Source organism: Notolabrus celidotus, chromosome 20, assembly GCF_009762535.1.
Source record: "Notolabrus celidotus isolate fNotCel1 chromosome 20, fNotCel1.pri, whole genome shotgun sequence".
NCBI lineage: Eukaryota > Metazoa > Chordata > Actinopteri > Labriformes > Labridae > Notolabrus > Notolabrus celidotus.
In genome coordinates, this window is record NC_048291.1 from 12,771,591 (window position 1) to 12,794,721 (window position 23,131).

The 23,131-nt window shown below is 41.8% G+C and overlaps 2 protein-coding genes across 4 annotated transcripts in view; one reads left to right on the top strand and one right to left on the bottom strand.

Moving 5' to 3' along the window:
- glis2b (GLIS family zinc finger 2b) overlaps positions 1-18,431 on the top strand; it is a 32,508-nt gene extending 14,077 nt beyond the window's left edge. The window contains exons 2-8 of one of the 2 annotated variants that reach the window (XM_034710883.1): positions 8,228-8,429; positions 8,994-9,124; positions 11,579-11,734; positions 11,824-11,957; positions 12,064-12,182; positions 12,341-15,538; positions 16,774-18,431. In XM_034710883.1, the coding sequence (XP_034566774.1) occupies positions 8,252-8,429; positions 8,994-9,124; positions 11,579-11,734; positions 11,824-11,957; positions 12,064-12,182; positions 12,341-13,083 (1,461 nt within the window). In that variant the 5' untranslated portion in view covers positions 8,228-8,251 and the 3' untranslated portion in view covers positions 13,084-15,538; positions 16,774-18,431. Of the gene's footprint in view, positions 1-8,227; positions 8,430-8,993; positions 9,125-11,578; positions 11,735-11,823; positions 11,958-12,063; positions 12,183-12,340 lie in introns of both variants that reach the window. The other variant, XM_034710885.1, reaches the window with a different exon arrangement.
- Positions 18,432-18,956: 525 nt separating this feature from the next.
- LOC117831964 (mitochondrial import inner membrane translocase subunit TIM16-like) overlaps positions 18,957-23,131 on the bottom strand; it is a 139,614-nt gene continuing 135,439 nt past the window's right edge. For both annotated transcript variants that reach the window (XM_034710877.1, XM_034710876.1), the window contains 4 exons: positions 22,674-22,758; positions 22,075-22,211; positions 20,080-20,145; positions 18,957-19,115 (listed from right to left, as the gene is read on the bottom strand). In XM_034710877.1, coding sequence (XP_034566768.1) covers positions 19,029-19,115; positions 20,080-20,145; positions 22,075-22,211; positions 22,674-22,758 — 375 coding nt within the window. In that variant the 3' untranslated portion in view covers positions 18,957-19,028. The remainder of the gene's footprint in view (positions 19,116-20,079; positions 20,146-22,074; positions 22,212-22,673; positions 22,759-23,131) is intronic.

Here is a 23,131-nt window from a genome sequence, read left to right on the forward strand (position 1 = left end):
TTTTCATTTCTTTTGAGAAGTTCCCACCACTTTCTTTCTCTGTCTCTTGGTGTGTGTGTAAGAGAGAGTGCTGTTGTGTGTGAGAGTGAAACATAGAGAGAGCAAAGAGCCCCAGGGAGAGATGGCTTGCCTCCTACAGACCACCTCCCAGGGTCACAGCAGGAGGGAGATTAAGTTACAGCCAACCTCAGAGGGGGTCACACAAGACGTGTACGCACACACACATATACACACATACACACACACACACATTCTTTCGCTCTCTGAAACCCTCTCAGAAAACAAAATATTACACGGGACTATTTAATTCCTTTTTAAGAAAATCGTCTTATTCCGCACAGTTTTAATATACTCTGATTCGTGTTGCTGGCTCACATTTCTGCACCATCGAACTCAGTGGACTAACCCGATCCTCCTCAGATCAGATCAGGCTAAAGATCAATCGGTTGAAGCGGAGTAAAAGGTCAGCGCTGATCCATGTGAGCCTTGAGGTGTTGAATCACGTAGCCCTCCTTTGACCTGCGTCAACCCACTCCCACACCCTCCAACACATACACCCATACCTCTTCAAAGGATGGTGTCCTAAAGCAGTGGGCGTGAATTTTGGTCTTGAGCAGGAAAGGGTCACACAGGGGTATAGATGACGGGGGCCTGCTAAAGAGGACACACAAACCCCTCTTTCAGGATTCCTCTTCCTCCTCCACTTCCTCCTCCCTTCATCCTCACCCTTGTATATCCTCACTGTGGCCCCTTTGGTCATCCCTCCTCTCCTCTCCTCTTTCTCTCTCACTCTCTCGCCCGCTCAGCTGCTGTTTACTCTGCGAGAGAGAGAGAGGGCCCAGAGAGGGGACAATGCCGTCTTTCAGAGAGACCGTCGACCCCACGCCTGAGCAAGGAAGTCTGCATGGGGGCCAGCCAACACTCCTTCCACAAACTTCACAGCCATCCGCCACCGAGCCTTACACACACACACGTTTATCACGCAGGCACACACACACACACACACACACACACACCACACTCCAACCTTCTCTGTATCATTTCTTCTCTAAGTCATCCCTCCTCTTTGTCTCACATTTCTCATAAGCCCTCTCTCAGTGACCATGGCTGTTAGGAGGATGAAGTCGAGATCCCATAACTTCAGTCCAAGAAACACACTCTGTGGGTCACTTCATGAGCAAGTCTCTGATGTTTCTCCATCAAGACAGAATCATGAGGGTGGGCTGAGGTAAAATTCAGCATGGGGGACTGATTCAGCAGGAGGTACACTGGCCGACTCCACTGGAAACACTTTAGTGCGGTGTAGGTCGCCTCGGGTGGAGTGGGTAGTGTAGATATTAAAGGCCTGCAGGGCATCTCAGAAGTCTTGGATGGTTTCAAGAGAATTACATTTTTGTCCATCATCTCTGTTTCTTTGCAGAAAGTTATTTGAAAGCGAATACACACTGAAGTGCAGACAAGTCCGAGCCTTAATGCAGAACCTTTTTATCGCGTTTTCAATCACTATTAAAGTTAGAACATAAAAGTCTTCTTACAGACAACCCACTTTCTTCACCGGACATCTTCATCAAGGTGGTTTATTCAGTTTTCTGAAAAAGTACGTGTTAGAAATAGATCACCATAGGCACAATATGGAAAGCAGAAACACAAAATTAACATCACTACCTTAACACAAAGTTTGTAAATTTGTGGTATTTAAAGGTACAATGTGTAGAGATGGTAGTATTTAGCATTATCTAGCAGTCAGATTATAGATTGACATGCTCCCTTGCTCACCCCTCTCTCAGGTGAAGTAACGGTGGCATTCAAGGGCAAGAAGCTCCTGTGATGCATGAAAAGTATGATCCTCCGAGGAGTTTTTACCATCAAAATTGTCTGCCAATAAAAATGACCGGTGCAACGAGAACTGCAGCATCTATACATAGGATGCCTGCTCTATTAAGGGAGTGAAACCAGCATCCCTTGTGAAGTATTTCAGAAGAGGTTTTAATATATTAAAGAGCTGAAATAATTGTTAACATCCAACAATTACTTTTTACATTCACTGTTTTTCTTGTCTAAAAATGTGTAAAAATGTGACGTGATTCCCATCATACATCAGATTCCATTTTTATATCTTAGTAATCGCTTGGTCTGTCTGACAGTGTCCTAAACAAACCCGAAAAGAACATACTTTCATTCGCTGGGACAAGTGATTGACTGTATTTTGCCACTTATGCTTCAAAATTGAATGGAAGGATTAAAACGTTTTTTTTAAATGATTGCAGGTAAAGCTTAACCACAGAGAGTTTCTGCTCCATGTTAAAGGAGATGATAACGTAACTTCATGTAACTTCAACAAGTTCCCTGCACTGAAGACAACTGAAATATGTGCAGCCATGTTTGTAATTAAAGGATAAAAGATTAGAATTAAGATTGAGTACTTGGTAAAATGGTACCTCATTGCAGGAAACTGCTTTTTTAAATTGCCATTTCCCCTTTTCCAGCATGCAACAAGCTGAATGATATCATCAGTACTCCTTATAATATGGGTGAAAGGACATTTTTCATGAGACAAACTGTTGTTTGGAGCAGGGAGTTAGCTATAGAGGCTTAATAAATTGAAAAAGATGAGCTTAACTGCCCATTATGGAGATAAGTAATGATTTGCACATGGAGGAGCTCTCTGAGAAGAGCTCTTGTGCATGGAGACCCCCTTTAGTGTCTCTCTGCATCTCTCACTGTGAGAGATGGAGGATCATGTGATTTAAGGTGCCAAATTGATTTATATTCCAGAGTTATATATGGATCCAAAAGTTCTATATCTGTTCCTTGGGCTTTATAGCAGGGATTATAGCACTGATGGAAGGCCAGGTTTCTGTTTGGATGGATGAGAGAAGGATTGTAAAAAAAAGGTTAAGCTGATTCCTGGTCTGTGCCTTGGGGTAAAGGGGCTTTACTCAGTTAAAGTGGATGACAGGAGATTTTCTGCTATTTTAGCCAAACAATAAAGTCAAAACTCTTGGCACTCTGTGTGGTAGGAGTAACAGCAAGTTAGTCCAGAGGAAAACAAGAGAGAGGGAGGGAGAAAAGACGTGGTATTAACCGCAGCTCATATCACTTCCATTCCTACCGTTCTGAACATGTTTATTTTAACAGCTAATGGCTGTGTGTGCCCACATAACACACTCTATGGCCAAAAAGACCATCTAAGCAAATAACAATAAAACTCCTCCTTTATTTTTACACAGCTAACCCAGGTTAAACTGGTGGAAAATATTCAATGTATTATGTGTCAAAGTATTGATGTGGTTATATGTTTTTTAGCTGTTTACATTGGTGTAAGTTGATACATTTAGCAAACTCAATGAAATTGGAGGCACATATAAGAAAGTATAAAAGCAACTCCCCTGTGTAAGAAAAGAGGGATTTACCATTGATGTCGATTGTGCTATAATGTAGGATCATTAACAGTATATTGATATGGACACTGCAGACTGATGCTGCTCCATCTGTGAGACGTGAAGCCATAATATGCCTTTATAGGTGCTGACCATAGACTGTATAAAATATTGACGTAGCATCCATGACGTCACCCATCTGTTTCTGAAGCGCTGTTTTGAGGCCAATCGTCGGCGGGAGCCATATTACTGCTGTTGTGATGTAAAGAGGCGGGCTTTGAGCCTCCTAGCCAACAGCTACAGTGTCCCTGCCTGTCGATCAAGTCAGCTGTGCCTCACATTGGAGAACTCGTAATCTCAAAAAACTCACCCCCCGTACAGTGTGTGCCAATCGAGAATATTCAGACTACACTTGTCTTTTGAACCAGGCTGTAAACATGTTTATTTCTGCTGTAAAGATCGGCTTTTTTGAATTGCTGTGTATGTGGTTTCTGGTACTTCTGGAGCCAGCCTCAAGCAGATCCTGAATGAACTGCAGTTTTTAGCACTTCCGAACTAGACTCATATTTTTAGACCGGAGGTTGCCGCTTGGTGCTGACACAGTGAACTAAATGGAGCTGAGGCATTGCACCGAAGCGATAAGGCTGATGACTGACGTCTCAAGAAACATGCATTTTATATATATATATATATATATATATATATATATATATATAAATATATATATATGTATATATAAAAGGTTAGGTTATTGTCAATACTGGTGTACTGCAACAGTGCTAGTTTCAACTCAAATAAATAGTGAGCAATACAAATGTTAAAAGAAGACTCATTGGAACATTAAAAAATCTTTAAAATGATAGTTCTCTAGGTTAAGTTACAATATGCTTTCTGTGTTAGCTAGTTAGCCATTTAGCTACCTGTTACTAGGCAACAGGGGTTGACTTTGTGATTTTTTTTTTTTTTTAACCTTTATTTAACCAGATAAAAGACCAATTGAGATTGAGACCTCTTTCACAAGGGTGACCTGGCCAAGAGAGGCAACAACATACGTCATAGTAAACAAAACAGACAGATAACGACAACAAACATTAAAATATAAAATACAAGCAATTTGACAAAATAAAGTGCAGAAGTTATTCTACAGTAACAATTTAAGAACACAGGCACTGCTCGAAGGATTTCCTTGGTCGTTTTCTTAAGATAGAGTGGAAAGCTTCTAATGAAACAAATGCTGACAGTTTCAGTTCAGATTGGAGGGCATTCCAAGCAGAGGGGGCAGATAAACTGAATGCTTTTTTTCCCGTTTCAGTTCGAACACAAGGAGTAGAAAGATGCAAAATGTAATTTTATGCAAGGGTAAGGGGCAGTAACAGCTAGTGACACAAACAGGGAATTCTCTGTTGACCAGACCATCTTATTTTAATTGAGCCTGAATGGTCAACCAGGCTATGAAGGCTGGATCCTTCAAAGGATCCTTCCTCTGAATTGAGACACAGCTTATGTGTAGTAGGATAAATTGCCTTTGTTGTAATAGCACTTTGTTTGCATTAAATGCTGTCTTCTAAAGCATACCATTCAACACCTACTCACATGCATTCAACCACCTATACATGTATTTAGTTATAAATATAAAAATCAATGAGTAGTTAAAACAGATTAACTTGGTGCACTCTTTTTATGAGCACTTAAAAATACTTAAGGACATTAAATTTAAAGCAGAGGTTTTGCTTTTGTCTAATGCCTCATGTAATGTTTGCAATGATTAGTAATTGGTTGCTTTATCACTCCTCCATATGATACCGAGCCCCGAAAGATCCTTTCTTAGCATGGTATTAATGTAATTTGAAACCTTTAATGGGGATGTAGTTACTTTTATAAGTGAGTTACTGCAATTTGTTGAAATGTCTTTCGAAGAAGATACATCTGTGGGGTTTTCCTGCTCTTTGTATTTATTACTGCTGACATTTCAGTGTTAAGCCATTCTATACTACCCATCAAGAGGGACTGGTGTGTCATGTGCCTTTCAGTTTAGTCTTTAATCAGATAAAAAAAAACGGTGGTTATTTGTCCCACAATGTGTCTTTCTGTGCATGTGAGGAGCATCAGTGTATATATGCATCAAGACAGAAAGATCTCACTGATAATGCCATAATGCTGCTCTGTGTGCATGTTTATACACTATGTTCCTCTGCTCTCATCAGTACATGTGTGTATCATCGTCTTATCTATGGCTGATTGAGTCTCTACACCCCCAGTACACCCCCTCTGGCTCAGTGTGTATGTATGTGTGAGCTGGTGGCCTTCTCTGGCAGGGCTGGTGAACCTGGTGACCTCTTTGCTCCGTGCTTCCCAGACACAAGAGCTTCTCATGTGGCCCCTGGCCAGTTACTCTCAAAGCCCACCATTCACTACCCACCACGGCTCCTATGAGTGTGTCTGTATGTGTGTGAGGGAGAGAGGAAGAGTAAAGTTGTTGAAATTACAGTTTGATTTATTACTTTTGCATGTGTGTCCTTAAAGTATTGATGTGTGTGTGTGTGTGTGTGTGTGTGTGTGCGTGCGTGTGTGTGTGTGTGTGTGTGTGTGTGTGTGTGTGTGTGTGTGTGTGTGTGTGTGTGTGTGTGTGTATGTGTTTATGTGTGTGTGTTTATGTGTGTGAGTAACTGGTGAGAAGGAGCAGTGAACCCTAACACATTGTGCTGAATGGAGAGCTTGGCAATAAACCAGCAATACAGTACTAGCACCGCCTGTATGTGGGAAGCAGTACCTGCTGGATTAAGAACAATAGTCTCCACCTTCATTCATATATTCACTGAAAGAATCTGACTTGTGAGAATGTGTGTATTAAAAAAAAAAAAAATTCTGAAAGGGGCTTTGTTCACCATTAACATTATTTCATGGTTGTTGCTAATGCTTTTAACATGATTTAACATGTATAGTGCCTGACAGGGTTCATCAAGGTATTTGTTATATAGATATATGCCGTAAACTTTGCATAGTTCAACCATAGACTGTATAAAACGCAAACATAGTCTTAGCGACGTCACCCATTGGTTTCAGTGGTGGGTGCCATATTGGAAATGCTGACTCAACCCAATTTTTTATCAACCCAGAAACAGGCAAAGAGGTGGTAATCAGTCAGACTTTCACCCCGAGGAAAAACTTCCTTTTAACAGGCAGAAACCTCAAGCAGAATCAGACTCATGTTAGACAACCATCTGCCTCGACCAAGTTAGGTCTGGAAAGAGGGATAGAGGAGAACAAGAGACAGAGGGAGTGGTGATAGTGATGAGACGAGTAGTAGTAGCTGTTGCTGCTGGAGTCCAGCACGAGAAAGTTATCAATATCCATCATGCTGTTTGTTAGTAATGGAGTGATCCAAACACCTCACATCCAACCCAATTTGTTTTAAAAAAGTTCACCCCTTGTAAACTGGGTAAAATAATTTTGTAATCCAATAATAATGTCCTTAACCTCTAATGTTTGTATAATCCAAACAGATTTTTTAACCATGAACCATGTTTAAATTTGCTGTAGAAGCTGGTATTTACAATAGGATCTAATGGGGATTCCTTGGCTTTTGCAGCTACCCTCCAGTGGACACTTAAGGAACTGCAGTTTTTTTTTTGCTATTCTAACCCCTGATTTCATTTTGGAGTAGGGTTAAGCAGTAGCCTTGGGTACAATAGTTTGAGGTGAAACAGTACAGGCTCTGAAATGAACTCACGAAATAGAAGTAAAATTAGTCCTCTAAAGGGTTTTCCTACCAAATGCAAAACAAACTACCTCAGAGTATTACTACCAGGCTTATAAACTAAAAGTATTGACTTTGGTCAATGTAGAAAGAAGTTAATGTCTCCTCCATTTACTTTGAAACCCCTCTTCATGATTGGAAGGGGGCACACATTGGTCCAAAAATAGGATCAATAAATTCCATCAAATGCATTAAAGCTAAATTAACAAGCTGTACAAATGCAAGGACCACAAAGAACAGAATGTGTGGGAATGAAAGAAAATAAATACTCAAGAAGAGTACAGAAACCTGAAAACTCTACTTAGATACAGGACCAAATATTCTTATTTCCCTCCTCTAGGTAGTTCAGTCTGGAACTGAAAATGACAACTAGCTGTAGTGTCCTGCCCACAGCCCTGAGGCGGAGTCCAGAGGTCAGTGTGTTTAGAGAAGGGAGGAGGAGTGTGCAGCATTGCAGCTGGTCCTGAAGGCCTGGGGGGCTGCCAGTGGGGTCTCGAAGGTCCATGGGGTCCCAAGGTGCAGACTATGGGGGTGGAGGTGATGTGATGGGATGCAAGGATCAGTGACTGGCTTTGGGTTGGGGTGAAGCAGGGCTGGTGGTTAAGGTGACCATATGGATTGGATTGTAGACATTCCTCAGGAAGAGACTGTGAGCAAAGGTCAGTGTGGAAAAAGAGGAGGGGGTCACAAAGATCTTTTAACTGTGTGTGTGTGTGTGTGTGTGTGTGTGTGTGTGTGTGTGTGTGTGTGTGTGTGTGTGTGTGTGTGTGTGTGTGTGTGTGTGTGTCTGTGTGTGTGTATGTGTGTGTGTGTGTGTTTATTTTTCTTTGGCTTACTCAGTGTTTCAGTTTACGATTGTGGACAGTTTTCCATTGTTGGGCCGAGTATTTCTCACCCAGTGGGGTTGTGGAATGTGAGATACTTTCAACAACTTTCACATGGGAAATGTTGCAGGTGTGAAAATTCTGCAGTTTGTCACTTTTTAACCTTAGAATGTGGCTTCTCATTGTAAGTGTTGTTAAGAGAGAACCAAGCTTTTTTCTTTGGCCCCTCTCATCTTAACACTGCCCCTCTTTGGCTGTTTGTGCAGGTGGGAGGTCAGCGGGTCGCGGTCATGCTGTCCCTGGATGAACCCCTGGACCTGAAGCTCCCTCGAAGGGCTAATGGGCGGGACAGGGGGGCACGCTCGCCCCCGCTTTCTCCACTGCACCCCAAGCGAGCTCGCCAGCTCCGCATGGCAGATGATGGCACTGCTGTCATTGAGCCCGCCTCACCAGCATCTCCACACACAGGTAGGTAATGAAGCAGCAGCAAAGACTCTGTTAGGCTATACTTCAGCATAGTAGTAGCATTCCAATATACAACATGTTGATGTTTAGTAGGTACAGTGTTAAAAAGTACTTATCATTTGCCTAAAAGCACTAAATCGATAGCACAGTTGAGACTGTGGATTGAAGGTACTTGATGACACATGAAATAATTAAAAGCAATTAAATGTAACCCGATGAAATATACCTAGATGAAAACTTTTATTATTCTAAAAGTTTATTTGATTAATTTTTTCAGGAGGACAAGAATAGTTACACTTTTTTTTTTTAAATTCCATCTACCAGTTGGGCTAAATAAAGCCACAAGGGATCATCCTCTGTGTACAGTGCAAGATTGTACATATTCTGCAGGTTATTCAATAGTTGTTAAGGGATTTAAATCGGTGGATTAACTGACTGACCAACATAGCCCTGCGTCTGGCGTTAAAAAAAAACAAGTATGTATGAGAAAATGGGGCACAGTGAGACCAGTGTCTCCATGTCAGGGTCAGGGTCACCGTGTTGATTCGTATGTTTGTGTTTTCTCAGGTGTGCAGGTGGTCCCACATGATCGAACAGACACCCCAACTCCCCCTGCAGTGGACCTGAGTATGTCTCCCTCGTCTCGGCACACGCCTAGCTCTCCAGAAATGACGAACGGCAACTACATCCCCTCAGGGGTGAGTGGGACTGGGTTCAAACACACACTCAAACACACCTGCACAAACCGTCACTCCACATCAGGTGTTCTACTTCAGCTTTACCAGATCTCATGTTGCCCATGATTACCAGCCTTTTTTCTTTTTCATACTTTCTCAATCACCATCCATGAAACATTGAAAGAATAGCAGTCTCTCTAACTGGCCAACCCTCCCCTGTCCTCAGCAGAGAGTGACTCAGCCTGCTGGGGTCAGCAAATCAGGAACAACATAGGGTTGTGTCAAATTCTCCATAAGGGAATCAGACTATGCACAGGGTGAGAGGCCTGTGTGTGTGTGTGTGTGTGTGCGTGTGTGTGTGTGTGTGTGTGTGTGTGTGTGTGTGTGTGTGTGTGTGTGTGTGTGTGTGTGTGTGTGTGTGTGTGCGTGTGTGTGTGTGTGTGTGTGTGTGTGTGTGTGTGTGTGAGAGAGGGGGGGGGACTCTTATCAAACACCTCTTGTGTCCCCAACAAGTGCCTCTGTCTGCACTCAATGGCCTCACTGGCATGGCGTGTGTGCCTGCAAGTGTGCGTGTGTGTGAGTGTTTGGCACATATGTAATCGGATTTAAGTCAAGGTACAGCCATGCAGACCTCACGCCGTCTAATTCAATTCCATCCCAATTGAATAAAGAGATGCTGGCTGGGACCATTTAGCCCCCCCCCCCACACCCTAACAAAGTCCTAGATAGCTGCTGACCCTGTTATGGTACACTGTCATACACTGTGGATGCACACAAAAAAGTAAGCACTTCTTATAGAAGAACAGCTGCACACATTCACACTCACATGTTCACTCGCCTACAGCATCTCACAAAGCCGCTTACATAGTTTTGCATGTAGAGGCAGAGCCAAGCGCAGGGGATTGGTCTCATTTTATGAAATTTGTCAGATACACATTTCTGACATAGCTGAAGATGAGGAGACAGTCACAATTTTGTGATCCATTTACACCCTTACTTTCTATCTCTGTGCCTCCATACTCCGGCAAGGCAGCTTAGACTTACATCTCAATGGTTCTAAATTCTGCTTTTTATCATAACTCCTTTCTGTTTTCTGCATGAGCTCCATTACAATGTGTGTGTTTGAGAGTGTGTGTGAGCCGTTGTATTACCTCTTTGAGCCCCAGCAGCAGTTTAGTGACTCTTACAGCTCTCACGCCGAGCTCAGGGATGTAGGGAGGTTTCTAGCACTCAGCAGGGGGCTACGAGAGATAAAAGAAATAGAAGTGGAATTTTGAAAGAAAGATGAGATCAGCAGTTCTGCACTCCATTGACAAAAAGGAAGACTTGTGTGTCAATTATTCATGCTTCACGGTGTTGGAGGACCTCTCTGAATGCCTGGTCCTCGCGTGTTCGTTTGATGAAGAAAATAGGAGGAGGTATTGAAGTTTCAAAAATCAGCTTTATTCTAAACACCAGTAGAAATTGCAAAGTGTACAGAGCTCTGGGTCTGACTATCGTGTCCCTGATCAACAACAGTGCTGTTCAGTTCGCGAAGTCTGAACTGACTACTTTTTCCCTGACCCAGTATTTATTAACACATAGGATGAATTTGAATTGTGCATAATTTGAGGGCGTTGCCTCCCCCTCATTGGCCCGAGGCGCGTCCACGTCCTCCTCGTTCTGACTCCCATCATACTCCTCAAGGCCTGAGAAGTTGTCCTGAAACGTGAAAGTTAGCGCACACACATTCCTGTCTACCCTCAAGGATAACGTTCTCTCATCATTCACCAATGCACATCAGCTACGTGTGGTCTGCCACCTGCCCCCCTTAATTCCTGGGATACTGAACCTATGTCTGCTGATGCATGGAATTCTCCCAAGGCCCTGGTTCCTGTTTTTGGCTACATTACGTCTTACTTTTGATATGTCGTTGTGACTACGACCTTCAGGTCCTTCTTGTTGTTATGGTTTTCCGCTATCAGACATGCAGTCATGGCGTTCTTTGGTTCTCAGTACTTTTCCACTCTCTCAGATGTTCAGGGTGACAGAGGCCTCAATACTGTACAGGTCTCAGTTCTCCGTGGTGCCAAGCTGCATGGTTTCAGTACACACTATATTTGTATCTAAACACTCGTGATGATTAGTATATTTGGCTATATGAGTAAAATTAATATGATATAATATGATTAAGTAAATGAATGTGATTGAGTAAATAGTGACAATTGTGAGTATGTAAGAGTGAGGTGTGGAGCCCCATATCCACAACGGGCAGATATTACCTGTAAATTGACTGGAATTCATCTACAGTTGTATTTTCATGTTTCCTCTTTGTTTTCCTCGGACCAGGCACATTATCTTCAGCACGCTAATCTGTATTTCCATGCAGAACATGACAGCAAACATGAATCAAAGCAAATCTTATTCATGTATTTATGTGCATTGGATGGGTAACCCTGTGGCTCTACTTTCTGTTTGTCTTTTTTTGTTGATCAGAATTCTCAAATCTCACAGGCCTTTCAGTTTTTCGTGCCAATCGGAGCTGGTGCAGGACTTCACTTGCCGTCATCCATGTTCATTGGCCAGACAAGCGACAAGAGAGCCTCTCCTGACCTCTCAGCAGACGAACAACTGGCCTGCCACTGGAAAAAGGTAAGACCCAGAAAATATAAAACCTTGTTAAAGATCCTCCTATCATCACAACATTACAATCAAAATACTTAATGTTTTCCCTCCTTCAGTGCCATCTGCTCTTTGACTCCCTGCAAGACCTGGTGGATCATGTCAATGACTTTCATGTGAAACCTGAAAAGGATTCTGGGTACTGCTGTCATTGGGAGGGCTGTGCCCGCAAAGGGAGGGGTTTCAATGCTAGGTGAGAAAATCATACCCTCAGGCACTTTATGAAGGGTACATGTAAGGGAAGCATTAAAGAGGACTCTGCTGTATTAACCTTTTATTTTCAATTGTCGGGACTGCAGGTACAAGATGCTCATCCACATTCGCACCCACACTAATGAGAAGCCCCATCGCTGTCCCACCTGTAACAAAAGCTTCTCACGCCTAGAGAACCTCAAGATACACAACAGATCTCACACAGGTCAGTGGCTGTGAAATTAAGAATCACAAAGCCTTGAAATAACAAGAAATGCATGTCTTGCAGGTCAACTCTAAAGCCAGAGTATGTATTCATTTTAGAAAGTACATTTTCCAATGCAAAGAAAATCTCAACTCTTTGATCATTCCTTCTCTCTGCAGGTGAAAAGCCCTACATTTGTCCATACGAGGGATGCAACAAGCGGTACTCCAACTCCAGCGACCGCTTCAAGCATACACGCACACACTATGTGGACAAGCCCTACTACTGCAAGATGGTGGGCTGCCTGAAGCGCTACACAGACCCCAGCTCTCTCCGCAAGCACATCAAGGCCCATGGGCACTTTGTGGCCCAAGAGCAGGGCTCCCCAGGTGGGGTCGGCTCTCTGCTTAGAGGTAGTCAGAGTGGAGGGCTAGCCAGTGAGGTGGGAAAGGATTCAGAGCTGTCCTATGTCAGTGCAGCCCACATTATCATCCCAGGGGCAGCGGCTGCTCTCCTGGGAGGCCATGCTCTGCAAGGTCTTGCTGGTGGTCTGGCTATGTCTCCCCTCAGTCCTCGTCCCCTGGACCTCAGCACACTGGGTTGTCCCAGCTCACCTCCAGGCAGCCTGGGGGGCACGTCCATCCTGTCCTTCAACGGATCTCCACTGGGCCTAGCCAAGTCCCCTTTGCTCTCCCCAGCATTCCCCTCCTCGGCCCTCGGCCTGTCCATGGTTCCCATGATGGGGGCCTCATCTGAGCGAAGGGTCCACAGCCACCATGGAAAGAAGGGCCGAGGGGATGAGGCCAAGAACGAGGTGACTGGTGGGGTCCTTAACCTCTCCACAGGAGGGTCTCATGATCCTCTGTCCTGGGTGGTCATCCCTCCAGGCACCGTGGTGCTTAAGCCAGCTGTGGTCAACTGATACACACACACACCCGCACACATGTTCACACATGAACAGACACACATACAGACACATTCCAGAAGAGCTCAGGGGGTTGGGATGACAGGATAAATGCCATAGAGGGGATATAGATGGTTAAAGGTGATGAGGATCGGCTCGCACAATCAAATCCAGGCAACGCATTTCAGAGAGTGGTTGGAAAAGTGGAAATCTATAGAGAAACAATCTTAATCAGCAAAATTATAGCTAACATTACACCTCACAAGAACTAAGTATACAACGCAAGCCTCTTGTTTGATGGGAAACAAAACTCGGGGCCCAAGAACTCTGTTCAAGACCTTATATGGTCCTGTATTTCTATCACAAGGCCTGACATTAGGCTCCTCTTTGCTCTCATGTTTTGTACTTCACTCATTCCTTTTTGCTGGTTCTGTGGACAAGGACCATGAAGGTCTTAGTGCTCTGTGTTCTCACAAAAGTCTTCAATGATATAGTATTTATATGCTACCTGTACTTCAATGACAGTGTGCCTCTAGCTTAGTAGTGAGATAGACACACCATGAAACTAAATGACGCTCTCACCGCTAGGCTAACGTGCACGTAATAGGAAGATTCTCCATGGTTGATTTTTAAAACTATGACCTATTTTTCACAGGCCGCTGTGATTAATATGATTCAGACAGGCTTGCCATACCAAAGCAAGTGAACTCCAACTGTCTTAGCTTCTCAGCTCTGAGACAGTTCAGTAAACAGAACACTCTTAAGTGTCAACTGGTTATAGTAATGAAACCTCAAACCTGCTGCTAACCTCTCAGCTCCTCCAGTGTAACATAAACTGGCAGGGAGCACTTATGACAATCTGTCCCCAGTTTGGGGAGGGTGACCAACAAGAATGTGTGCTAGGGGCTTTTTTGGGGGCACAGAGCAAACTGAGGACTTCACACAGACAAATGGTGTTACATCACCTGGCAATGACAAATCCTCTCTCCTTTAACTTAGGTGAATTTTAAGGCAAGGGTGCACATAGCTCCCCCCTCTGGTACAACACGATACACATCATCCTGCTTACCATATACAGAACTCACACTGTTTTACTCTTGGATTGTCCAACTGCTTTCCCGTAACTGAATCAATACAACCAGTTTGTGCATGAAAGGGCCACTGTGGTGATAAACACTAGTGTCTTGTGTTTAAAAAAGTGACCTGACCCAAAGTCAGCTGTGAAAACCAGGTGGTCATCCAGTTGAAGCCCAACTTAGCCATGTGGGTTGAAGTTTTTCCCCAAGTTCAACAAGTCTAATGCAGTGCAGAAAATACTTTGAGAGGGAAAAGAGGGATGAATGTGTTGTGGCAAAGAGGGGGGTGGTGTGATGCACTCTTTGCCGCTTACAGCTGGACTGACTAGGAAGCCACACTATTCCAAACTGCCTCATGTTACTCTGTCCAAAGGGGCAAAAAAAAAAAGACTCATTTGACACCTGGGAAAACAAGGTTCGATAAAGCAGTCAAGATGCACTTGCCACACACTTTATTTCTTACATGTTCTACGCAACATTACTGCCAACTCAATGATCCTTCGTAAGTATTTTGCTCTTATTTCATTTTTCTGCAATTTGCTGCAGGGTCCCTCTAAGCTTGTGTTGCTCAACGCTAATGCATGCATGATGTTGACTGCACAGAGGAGAGGTCAGGGTGCAAGAGAGGGTTATCAACACAAGGAACATTCCCTCAAGAGACTGTCACACACACTACACGCCTTTCTCTTCTATTCCCTCTATCTCTCCTCTACCCATCTGCTTATTTTGTGGGTCCTACTTTTCCATGCTCCAGTCTTAGGAATAATCAGTTATTGCTGTTTATATTGTCTTCTTATTTGTTGTTGATGCTGTTGTTCAGACGAGACATTTTTTCTGATGTTGAAGTTGCTTCTTGTGTTCTGAGACGGCTGCTCTGCACTCAGCTTTCTGCTGTTGAGGATGAGTCTTTATAAGGGGGGATGAGGAGGAGATAACATGGCAGAGATTTGGTCAGCTTCGTAGGGCAGTGGTTTCCAATTTGGGGGATCTGGGATTATTTTGTTGAGATACACGCAGATTACCACAATATTAGAAAGAGGAAAAGTGTTATGTTACTGAGGCAGAATCTAATATGCAATTTGAAAGTTTAGTCTGCAAGAGCAAATCCATTCAGAGAATAGGAAAAATTCTCCCCCACAAAATAGGACAGGGAAAAAGCGGCAAGTGATGCAGCAAATCGAATCAACACTGACTATCTAGAAGGGAAACAGAAAAAACGAAAAAAGAGTTGAACCATAACCAGGGTTGACTAACTACCTAATCAAGGGCAGGTGTGTGATTAGTACAGGTGTGGATGATCAAGGAATTAGGAGAACTAAAATAACAGGAGTTAAATTTCATTCTCCCTTCCTGTCAGACTCTTCAGGACGCTGGATATCTGTCTCACACATATTCAGGTCTGCTTGTTACTTTACCCAGAACTTTATTTAACAATCATTTATGGATAATATAAATTATGAACACAAACAAAATAAAGTAACAATAAAAGGGGTACATATAAACTTAGAATTAAAAACAGGTCTTTAATGATAATAATAATAATAAAGTTTATTTATATAGCACCTTTGTAGGTCATACAGTTTTGATGGCTTTAATATCTTTAGTACTAGAATGTAATGAATTACATTTTCATTTTATAATTGAATTAGTGAATATTGTTTTTTTTTAAAGTCCATTATATTTATGAATATAAGCCTAGCCTTGCACATGGACAACAAGAAAACATTTCTACCCAAATCATTTTTATAATAACAGATTAAAATATTTTTTTCAGATAAGGTAATCTTTTAAGATACCTGGGCCACTTTACAGTTTTTACCTCTAAGCTCTGCACAATCCTAGCTCAATAGATGGCAATGGCAATGTCATGGTGCTCAATTAAATTGCCATGACGTTTTGTACATCAATGTGTCCAGCGGATAAATCCAAATGACTATTTTATTCTGTATATATCGACAGCTGCACCACAAGTTGACCATTTATATATCTGTGCAAATTTTTCATCAACTTTTACAGACACCAATGCTCAGGTACAACTTTAGTGCCCCACTTAACTTTTCATCTGGCAGCATTATCAGGTGAAAAATATCCAACACTTTTTATACAACCAAATAACAGCTAAACTATTAACACCCCCGTCAATAATCAATAGTAAGCAGAGACAACCTCGCCATTAAAATATTCATCCAAGTAAATATTACCTTCCAACCATCGGCTATTAACATTTTCTTTCAATCCTGGTAGTATTCTGTTTCTATTACTGCTTCACAGCGTTTCTAGCATTGTCTAAGCTCTTGGTAACTTTCAGTCTTGTTGCTTGTAAAACTGGATTTTTTTTCCATTCAAGCCAGAAAAACACCCAAAATGATTTGATAAGAAATGATTTGATGAAGAATAAATTAAGTTTGGTTTAATTGCTCACAACAATATGACAAAAGTTGGAAACCACTGCTCTGTAGATAAATTAATGACAGGATGATTCAGTCGACCAAATGACATTACATTCCTACATGACATTCACACTCGTGCATAGAGGATGAATAAGAAACATGTCTGATAAGTGTCCTCACCTAAAAAGTGTCTCAGGCTATATGAGGTTTCTCTTTATCTTTGTTCTGACTCTTTCCAACAGTCAAGTAAAGAAAAACCACGAGGAAATATCATTGGATTGTGAATTGGCAGGGAGCATTGGGAGAGAGTGATAGCAAGAAGAAAAAGGATTGCCTGGATGAGTTAATGAATGGATAGGGGGATATGCAGAGATGAGAGGAGAGGCTGTGTGCCAGCATAGGAAAAGAGGCAGAAGAGAGCTGCGCTGTGCGGCCGCCTTCCATCTGGCCACCTACCCGCCAATTGGTCTTTCAGCTCTGAAGTCACTGGCTCTGCTGCGCCCAATGTGGCAGCCAGTCACAGGCATACCAGCCTGAAGAAAACTAGGCCACTGAACTCTGTCTGCCCTCTGTTTTTCTTTTTTTTTTCTTTTTTATAGATTAAACCCAAAAGGCTCAACTCCCCCTCCTTCCGGCCACAAAGCATTTTTCCAGAGATTCAGCAAACAGGCAAACTAACAAGCTGCACCACAGTAAACACAAACAACCCTCCCATGTCTGAGGAGGAGCTCTGTGTCATAGGATGCAATGCAGAATGAACTTCATATGTATGTTTCTGCCTCAGTAATTCTTAGTCATTAGTATCTGAAACACTCCCTCCCCCCTCAACACACACACACACACACACACACACACACACACACACACACACACACACACACACACACACACACACACACACACACACACACACACACACAACTGTCCCTTTCTCTGGGTTCAGGCTGGGTATTGAAGAGAATCTCCTGCTCTGAGTGGACCATCCTGGCCTGTGATGTCATTAGAAACAGGTGTTAAGTAGGCTAGACATGGTTTCCGTGGCAACAGTGAAACCCACAGATGCAGCGGCTCTCCTCCTCCCCCTCCCTGTCTGTACGTCTCTCCTCTGCAGGTTGAACAGGGGACAAAACTCAGCACAACAGCAGAAAGCTGAAAAATATGACACGGATCCTGTCAGGGTCCACAACTTTTCCATATTAAATAAGCTGTATGATCCATTAACCCTTTGAGCTCAGTCTGTAAAAAAAAAAAACGCACTTTTGTTCCCCTCATAGCGTGTGCAGATATTGGGATGTTGCCACATCCTTTCTCTGCATATGTGATTATACATCACTTGTTTCGGGAACCAAGAATAATTGTATAAATCATTCTCAGATGCTAAAATTGCTGAATTTAAAGTCTTATATTTTTAATCTTATGAAACGGTACTTGATCCTGGAGATTTTAAAACAACACTCACCTAAAGCTATGAAAAGTGGAATTGAAATCCTGGGCACAGAATTCGTGTTAGCTAGCTAGTTCAGTGTCAATGTAAAGGGGTGCCATTGACTGAAGTGCCACAGTGTTGCACAAAGGGTTAATGATAAGACTAAGGCCATACAAGGCCTGTTCCAAGTTGTTTTTGCACATTTGTGAGATATTGTCAGTATTTTAATTTTTCCAAGTGCCTTTTTATTATAGGGTAAGATATAGAAGTTATACACTATATGAAAAAAGGATTATAAGAAAATATATTTTTCCTGGCATCATGTTCTGTGGTTGAACATGCAGAATTTTAGAGTTGTAAAAGTCTCCAATTGGTACAACATAGCGGTGTTCTCCTGTTTTAGAGGAATTTTATTACGATATTGATGATAATGTCAATGAAAAGAAAATGTTTAATAAAGTTGTATTTGATAAATCTTGTGTTTTCATTTTTGTCTCACTCTAAAAATGCTGTTACAACTTATGGAAATGAACAAATACATAGCCATATAACAGCTTGCTCTGTTGGTGACAAACAGCTACACCTGAATAAAAAAATCATATCTGGACATAGGTTTTGCTTGTTGCACGCCCCATGTACGCAGTCTGTAATCCCCAAAGAGGAAGGGCCTGGGTTTGATTTCTACTTGCAGACCCTTTCCGCATTTCTGTGCACTGTCCTACCTCTCAATAAAGGCACAAAAGCCCAGAATTTAACTTTCAAAACAACACAAAACAAAAAAATCATACAACTCTGATTAATAGTCTACAAGCTTCAGCTCCAAATGGTGTATTGAGTGTCTGCTGTTCTACAGGAGCTGAAAACTTACCTTAATTACAAATATCATATAACATCAGACTCGGTATTATCTGGAAAACATACAATAAAGCCACAGTTTTATACTACTGCTTATTCCTCTTACATTTGGACCCATTGTCCAAAAAATATCAAACTCTAGGATAGAGAAAAGGCTTTTATTGGGTTATAATTTACAAAGGATGGGGAGAGGAAAAGAAGGGGTTGGCATTGTTTTCATGTTTCTGTGTTTTTCTCTGATGGCTGCGTATCTTGTGACTGGATACTTAGTTCCTCGTCTAGACGTTCTTTAGCCCTCACAACCTGCATCACAAACAAAAAGAAAATAATTGAATAACATTAATGATGGCTGAGAGGAAAGGAAGACACTTGATAATTCATCACACTGAGGTTATTCAGAGGTGAAAGGATGATGGATGAAATTGGTAACAGATTTCAAACTGAATCCAGATCACGGAGTCAATTCCTCCCAGACACACAGAGAATCACATGATTATTATTTGATATTTAACACAGATACAAAGACAACAGTTCATTGTTTGCATGAATTTATAGCTAAGGTTATTGTTATTATATTTTCATTTTATTTTTTATTGTAGTTCTTATTCTTATTCCTATTCTTATGCCTTGTACAAAGAGAGCACAGTTTACCAAAGTCAAATTCCTTGTGTGTTCAAGCATACTTGGCGAATAAAGCTGATAAAGCTGATTCTGATGAAATGAGCACAACAAGAACACAGAGTGACTAAAAGCATGGATGTGTATCATTTTTCCAAGTTGCACATGCTCCAATACCAGGAACTTATCATGATCTTATACTATGCTACAAAACATTCAAACATAAAACATTACACTAGAAGACTTCAAATTCCTCAGAGATGTTACAAAACAGTTAATGGCACAGTCTTGGGATGTACAGTTTGTGTCTTCTAACTTGCTGAAACTTAAATTTAGATTGACATAGTACAGCCTTACTTTGACAATTGAGAAACAAAATAACGTATTCATACCCTAAAATGAGAGTGTATTCAATTGATATATTATTCAGATTTTTCCCCACAAACTTAAATCTATTCTTGTAATACTGGCCAATAAAATGATAGTAGCTTTTCTGCTAAAAGATGAGTATAAAGTTCCCCCAACTGTTCACTCTGTAAAAAATGTCCTCTCTAATCCTTATAAAACCAGTGTAACTGTATTACATGCAGCTAAAAGAACAACAAAGAGAAACATCTTGCAAATGTCCTCCAAATTTTAGATTACTCACTTTTGATTGCAGGTACAATGAACCGCCCACTGACTTGTCATTGACTTTAAAAAGATGCTCATAGCTCTGTAAGAGATAAAAACTTCAATGTTAGTGATAAACAGCAGCATAGTGATACACTGACAGGTTTCATGATCAATACTACAGCAGAGCATTTGTTTCAAGTATCAAGTCTTTATTATATGTCTGTCTTTGCCACAGTTGGTAATAATGACATTCACAGTAAGGGAAGTTTAAAGTAGTAATCAAAGTCAAGGTCTCCACTCCAGCACACAAAGCAGCACATTATAGGTTTCTGTAGCACATGTACAGTGGGGAAAAAAAGTATTTAGTCAGCCACTGATTTTGCAAGTTCTCCCACTTAGAAAGATGAGAGAGGTCTGTAATTTTCATCAGAGGTACACTTCAACTATGAGAGACAAAATGTGGAAAATAAATCCAGGAAATCACATTGCAGGATTTTTAAAGAATTTATTTGTAAATTATGGTGGAAAATAAGTATTTGGTCAATAACAAAAGTTCAACTCAATACTTTGTAACATAACCTTTGTTGGCAATGACAGAGGTCAAACGTTTCCTGTAAGTCTTCACCAGGTTTGCACACACTGTAGCTGGTATTTTGGCCCATTCCTCCATGCAGATCTCCTCTAGAGCAGTGATGTTTTGGGGCTGTCGCTGAGCAACACGGACTTTCAACTCCCTCCACAAATTTTCTATGGGGTTGAGGTCTGGAGACTGGCTAGGCCACTCCAGGACCTTGAAATGCTTTTTACGAAGCCACTCCTTCGTTGCCCAAGCGGTGTGTTTGGGATCATTGTCATGCTGGAAAACCCAGCCACGTTCCATCTTTCACGTTCCATCTTTCACGTTCCAGCTCTCACTGATGGAAGGAGGTTTTGGCTTAAAATCTCACGATACATGGCCCGTTCATTCTTCCCTTAACACGGATCAGTCGTCCTGTCCCCTTTGCAGAAAAACAGCCCCAAAGCATGAGGTTTCCACCCCCATGCTTCACAGTAGGTATGGTGTTCTTGGGATGCAACTCAGCATTCTTCTTCCTCCAAACACGACGAGTTGAGTTTTTACCAAAAAGTTCTATTTTGGATTCATCTGACCACATGATATTCTCCCAATCCTCTTCTGGGTCATCCATATGCTCTCTGGCAAACTTCAGACGGGCCTGGACATGTACTGGCTTAAGCAGGGGGACACGCCTGGCGCTGCAGGATTTGAGTCCCTCTCGGCGTAGTGTGTTACTGATGGTAGCCTTTGTTACCTTGGTCCCAGCTCTCTACAGGTCATTCATCAGGTCCCTCCATGTAGTTCTGGGATTTTTGCTCACCGTTCTCATGATCATTTAGACCCCACGGGATGAGATCTTGCGTGGGGCCCCGGATCGAGGGAGATTATCAATGGTCTTGTATGTCTTCCATTTTCTTACAATTGCTCCCAAAGTTGATTTATTCACACCAACCTGCTTGCCTATTATAGATTCACTCTTCCCAGCCTGAGTCTGACTATTTGAGGCTTTGGACAGGTGTCTTTTATACAGATAACGAGTTCAAACAGGTGCCATTAGTACAGGTAACGAGTGAAGGACAGAAGAGCTTTTAAAAAGAAGAAGTTACAGGTCTGTGAGAGCCAGAAATCTTGCTTGTTTGTGGGTGACCAAATACTTATTTTCCACCATAATTTACAAATAAATTATTTAAAAATCCTACAATGTGATTTCCTGGATTTTTTTTCCGCATTTTGTCTCTCATAGTTGAAGTGTACCTCTGATGAAAATTACAGACCTCTCTCATCTTTCTAAGTGGGAGAACTTGCAAAATCAGTGGCTGACTAAATACTTTTTTGCCCCACTGTAAGTGACAGCATATAACATCCTGGATATTTAAAACAGGTTTGCTATGGCCCCATAACAAAAAGGCTTCTTAGTTCTGCAGCTGAAACACTCTGTCCATGAAAACACTCTCTATAAGAGTATGTTAGTACCTTCTGGATCTCTTCAGGACTAAGTGTGGAGACATTGAGGATTTGCTGCGCCTCTTGCAGGCTCATCCCAGTGATGCTAGAGGCTGCAGCAGATTGCTGACCTGCACGGCTCCTGGCCTTCGCCGCCGCTTGACTGGCTGTTAGAGAAAGCAACAAACACACACGCACATACACAAATATCTACAATTTAGTTTCTTCAGACAATAAGATTAATGTGGAAGCAAAAACTATTTTACATTCACTTGGTACTGCTCTATCAGTTATCATAATACATGGAAAACAAACCTGGACCACACATAATAGCAATGTTCTATAAATGTCTCTTGTCTGATAGTATAATTTCATCTCATTTCTGGTAGATTGCATACAATTGAAACATTATTATTCCCTGTTTGGTCTCAGTTAGATCATGAAACTTGTGATGTTGCATACATTTATCACACCATGATAGAAACCCTTTGTGCCAATAGCATCATCAAGACTTCAGACATGTCACCCAGCCATTGCAGCAATCCACTCTTATATTTGCCTCCTGATTGCTATTTTAGCTACCATCTAAGCTGGAATTGTCAATAACACTGGAAACTGACGAGTCATACCTGCATATTCTTGCTGTAAAGCACGAGCAAAGGCACGTCCCACTACCTGTGCTCCCATCACAATGATTTGTGCAAGATATTTAGCCTGCAGAGAAGAGATGCAACATGAAGAATGCATTGCATGAATTGAATCACGTACAACTGTCATTTGAGGAGTAGCTGTTTGGCCACGTTTGGGTGAGTGACATTGCAAAATAAAGGTGAAATCTAAGAATCCATGATCAGTCTGAGGTGGAATGATTGTCTTACTGTATGGATGTAATGAACATTTATAACAGCTTTTAACACAATAACAGCGTATGTACATAACAAACCTATCAAACCACGAATACAAATTTAGTAAATCACTTAATTTCACAGGATCCTGATGAAGATGAGGCAGCTGTCTTATGTAACGGTGTTATCAAAAAGGTAGCTAACGTACTCATGCTAATGCTACCTAGCACAAATTATCAGTA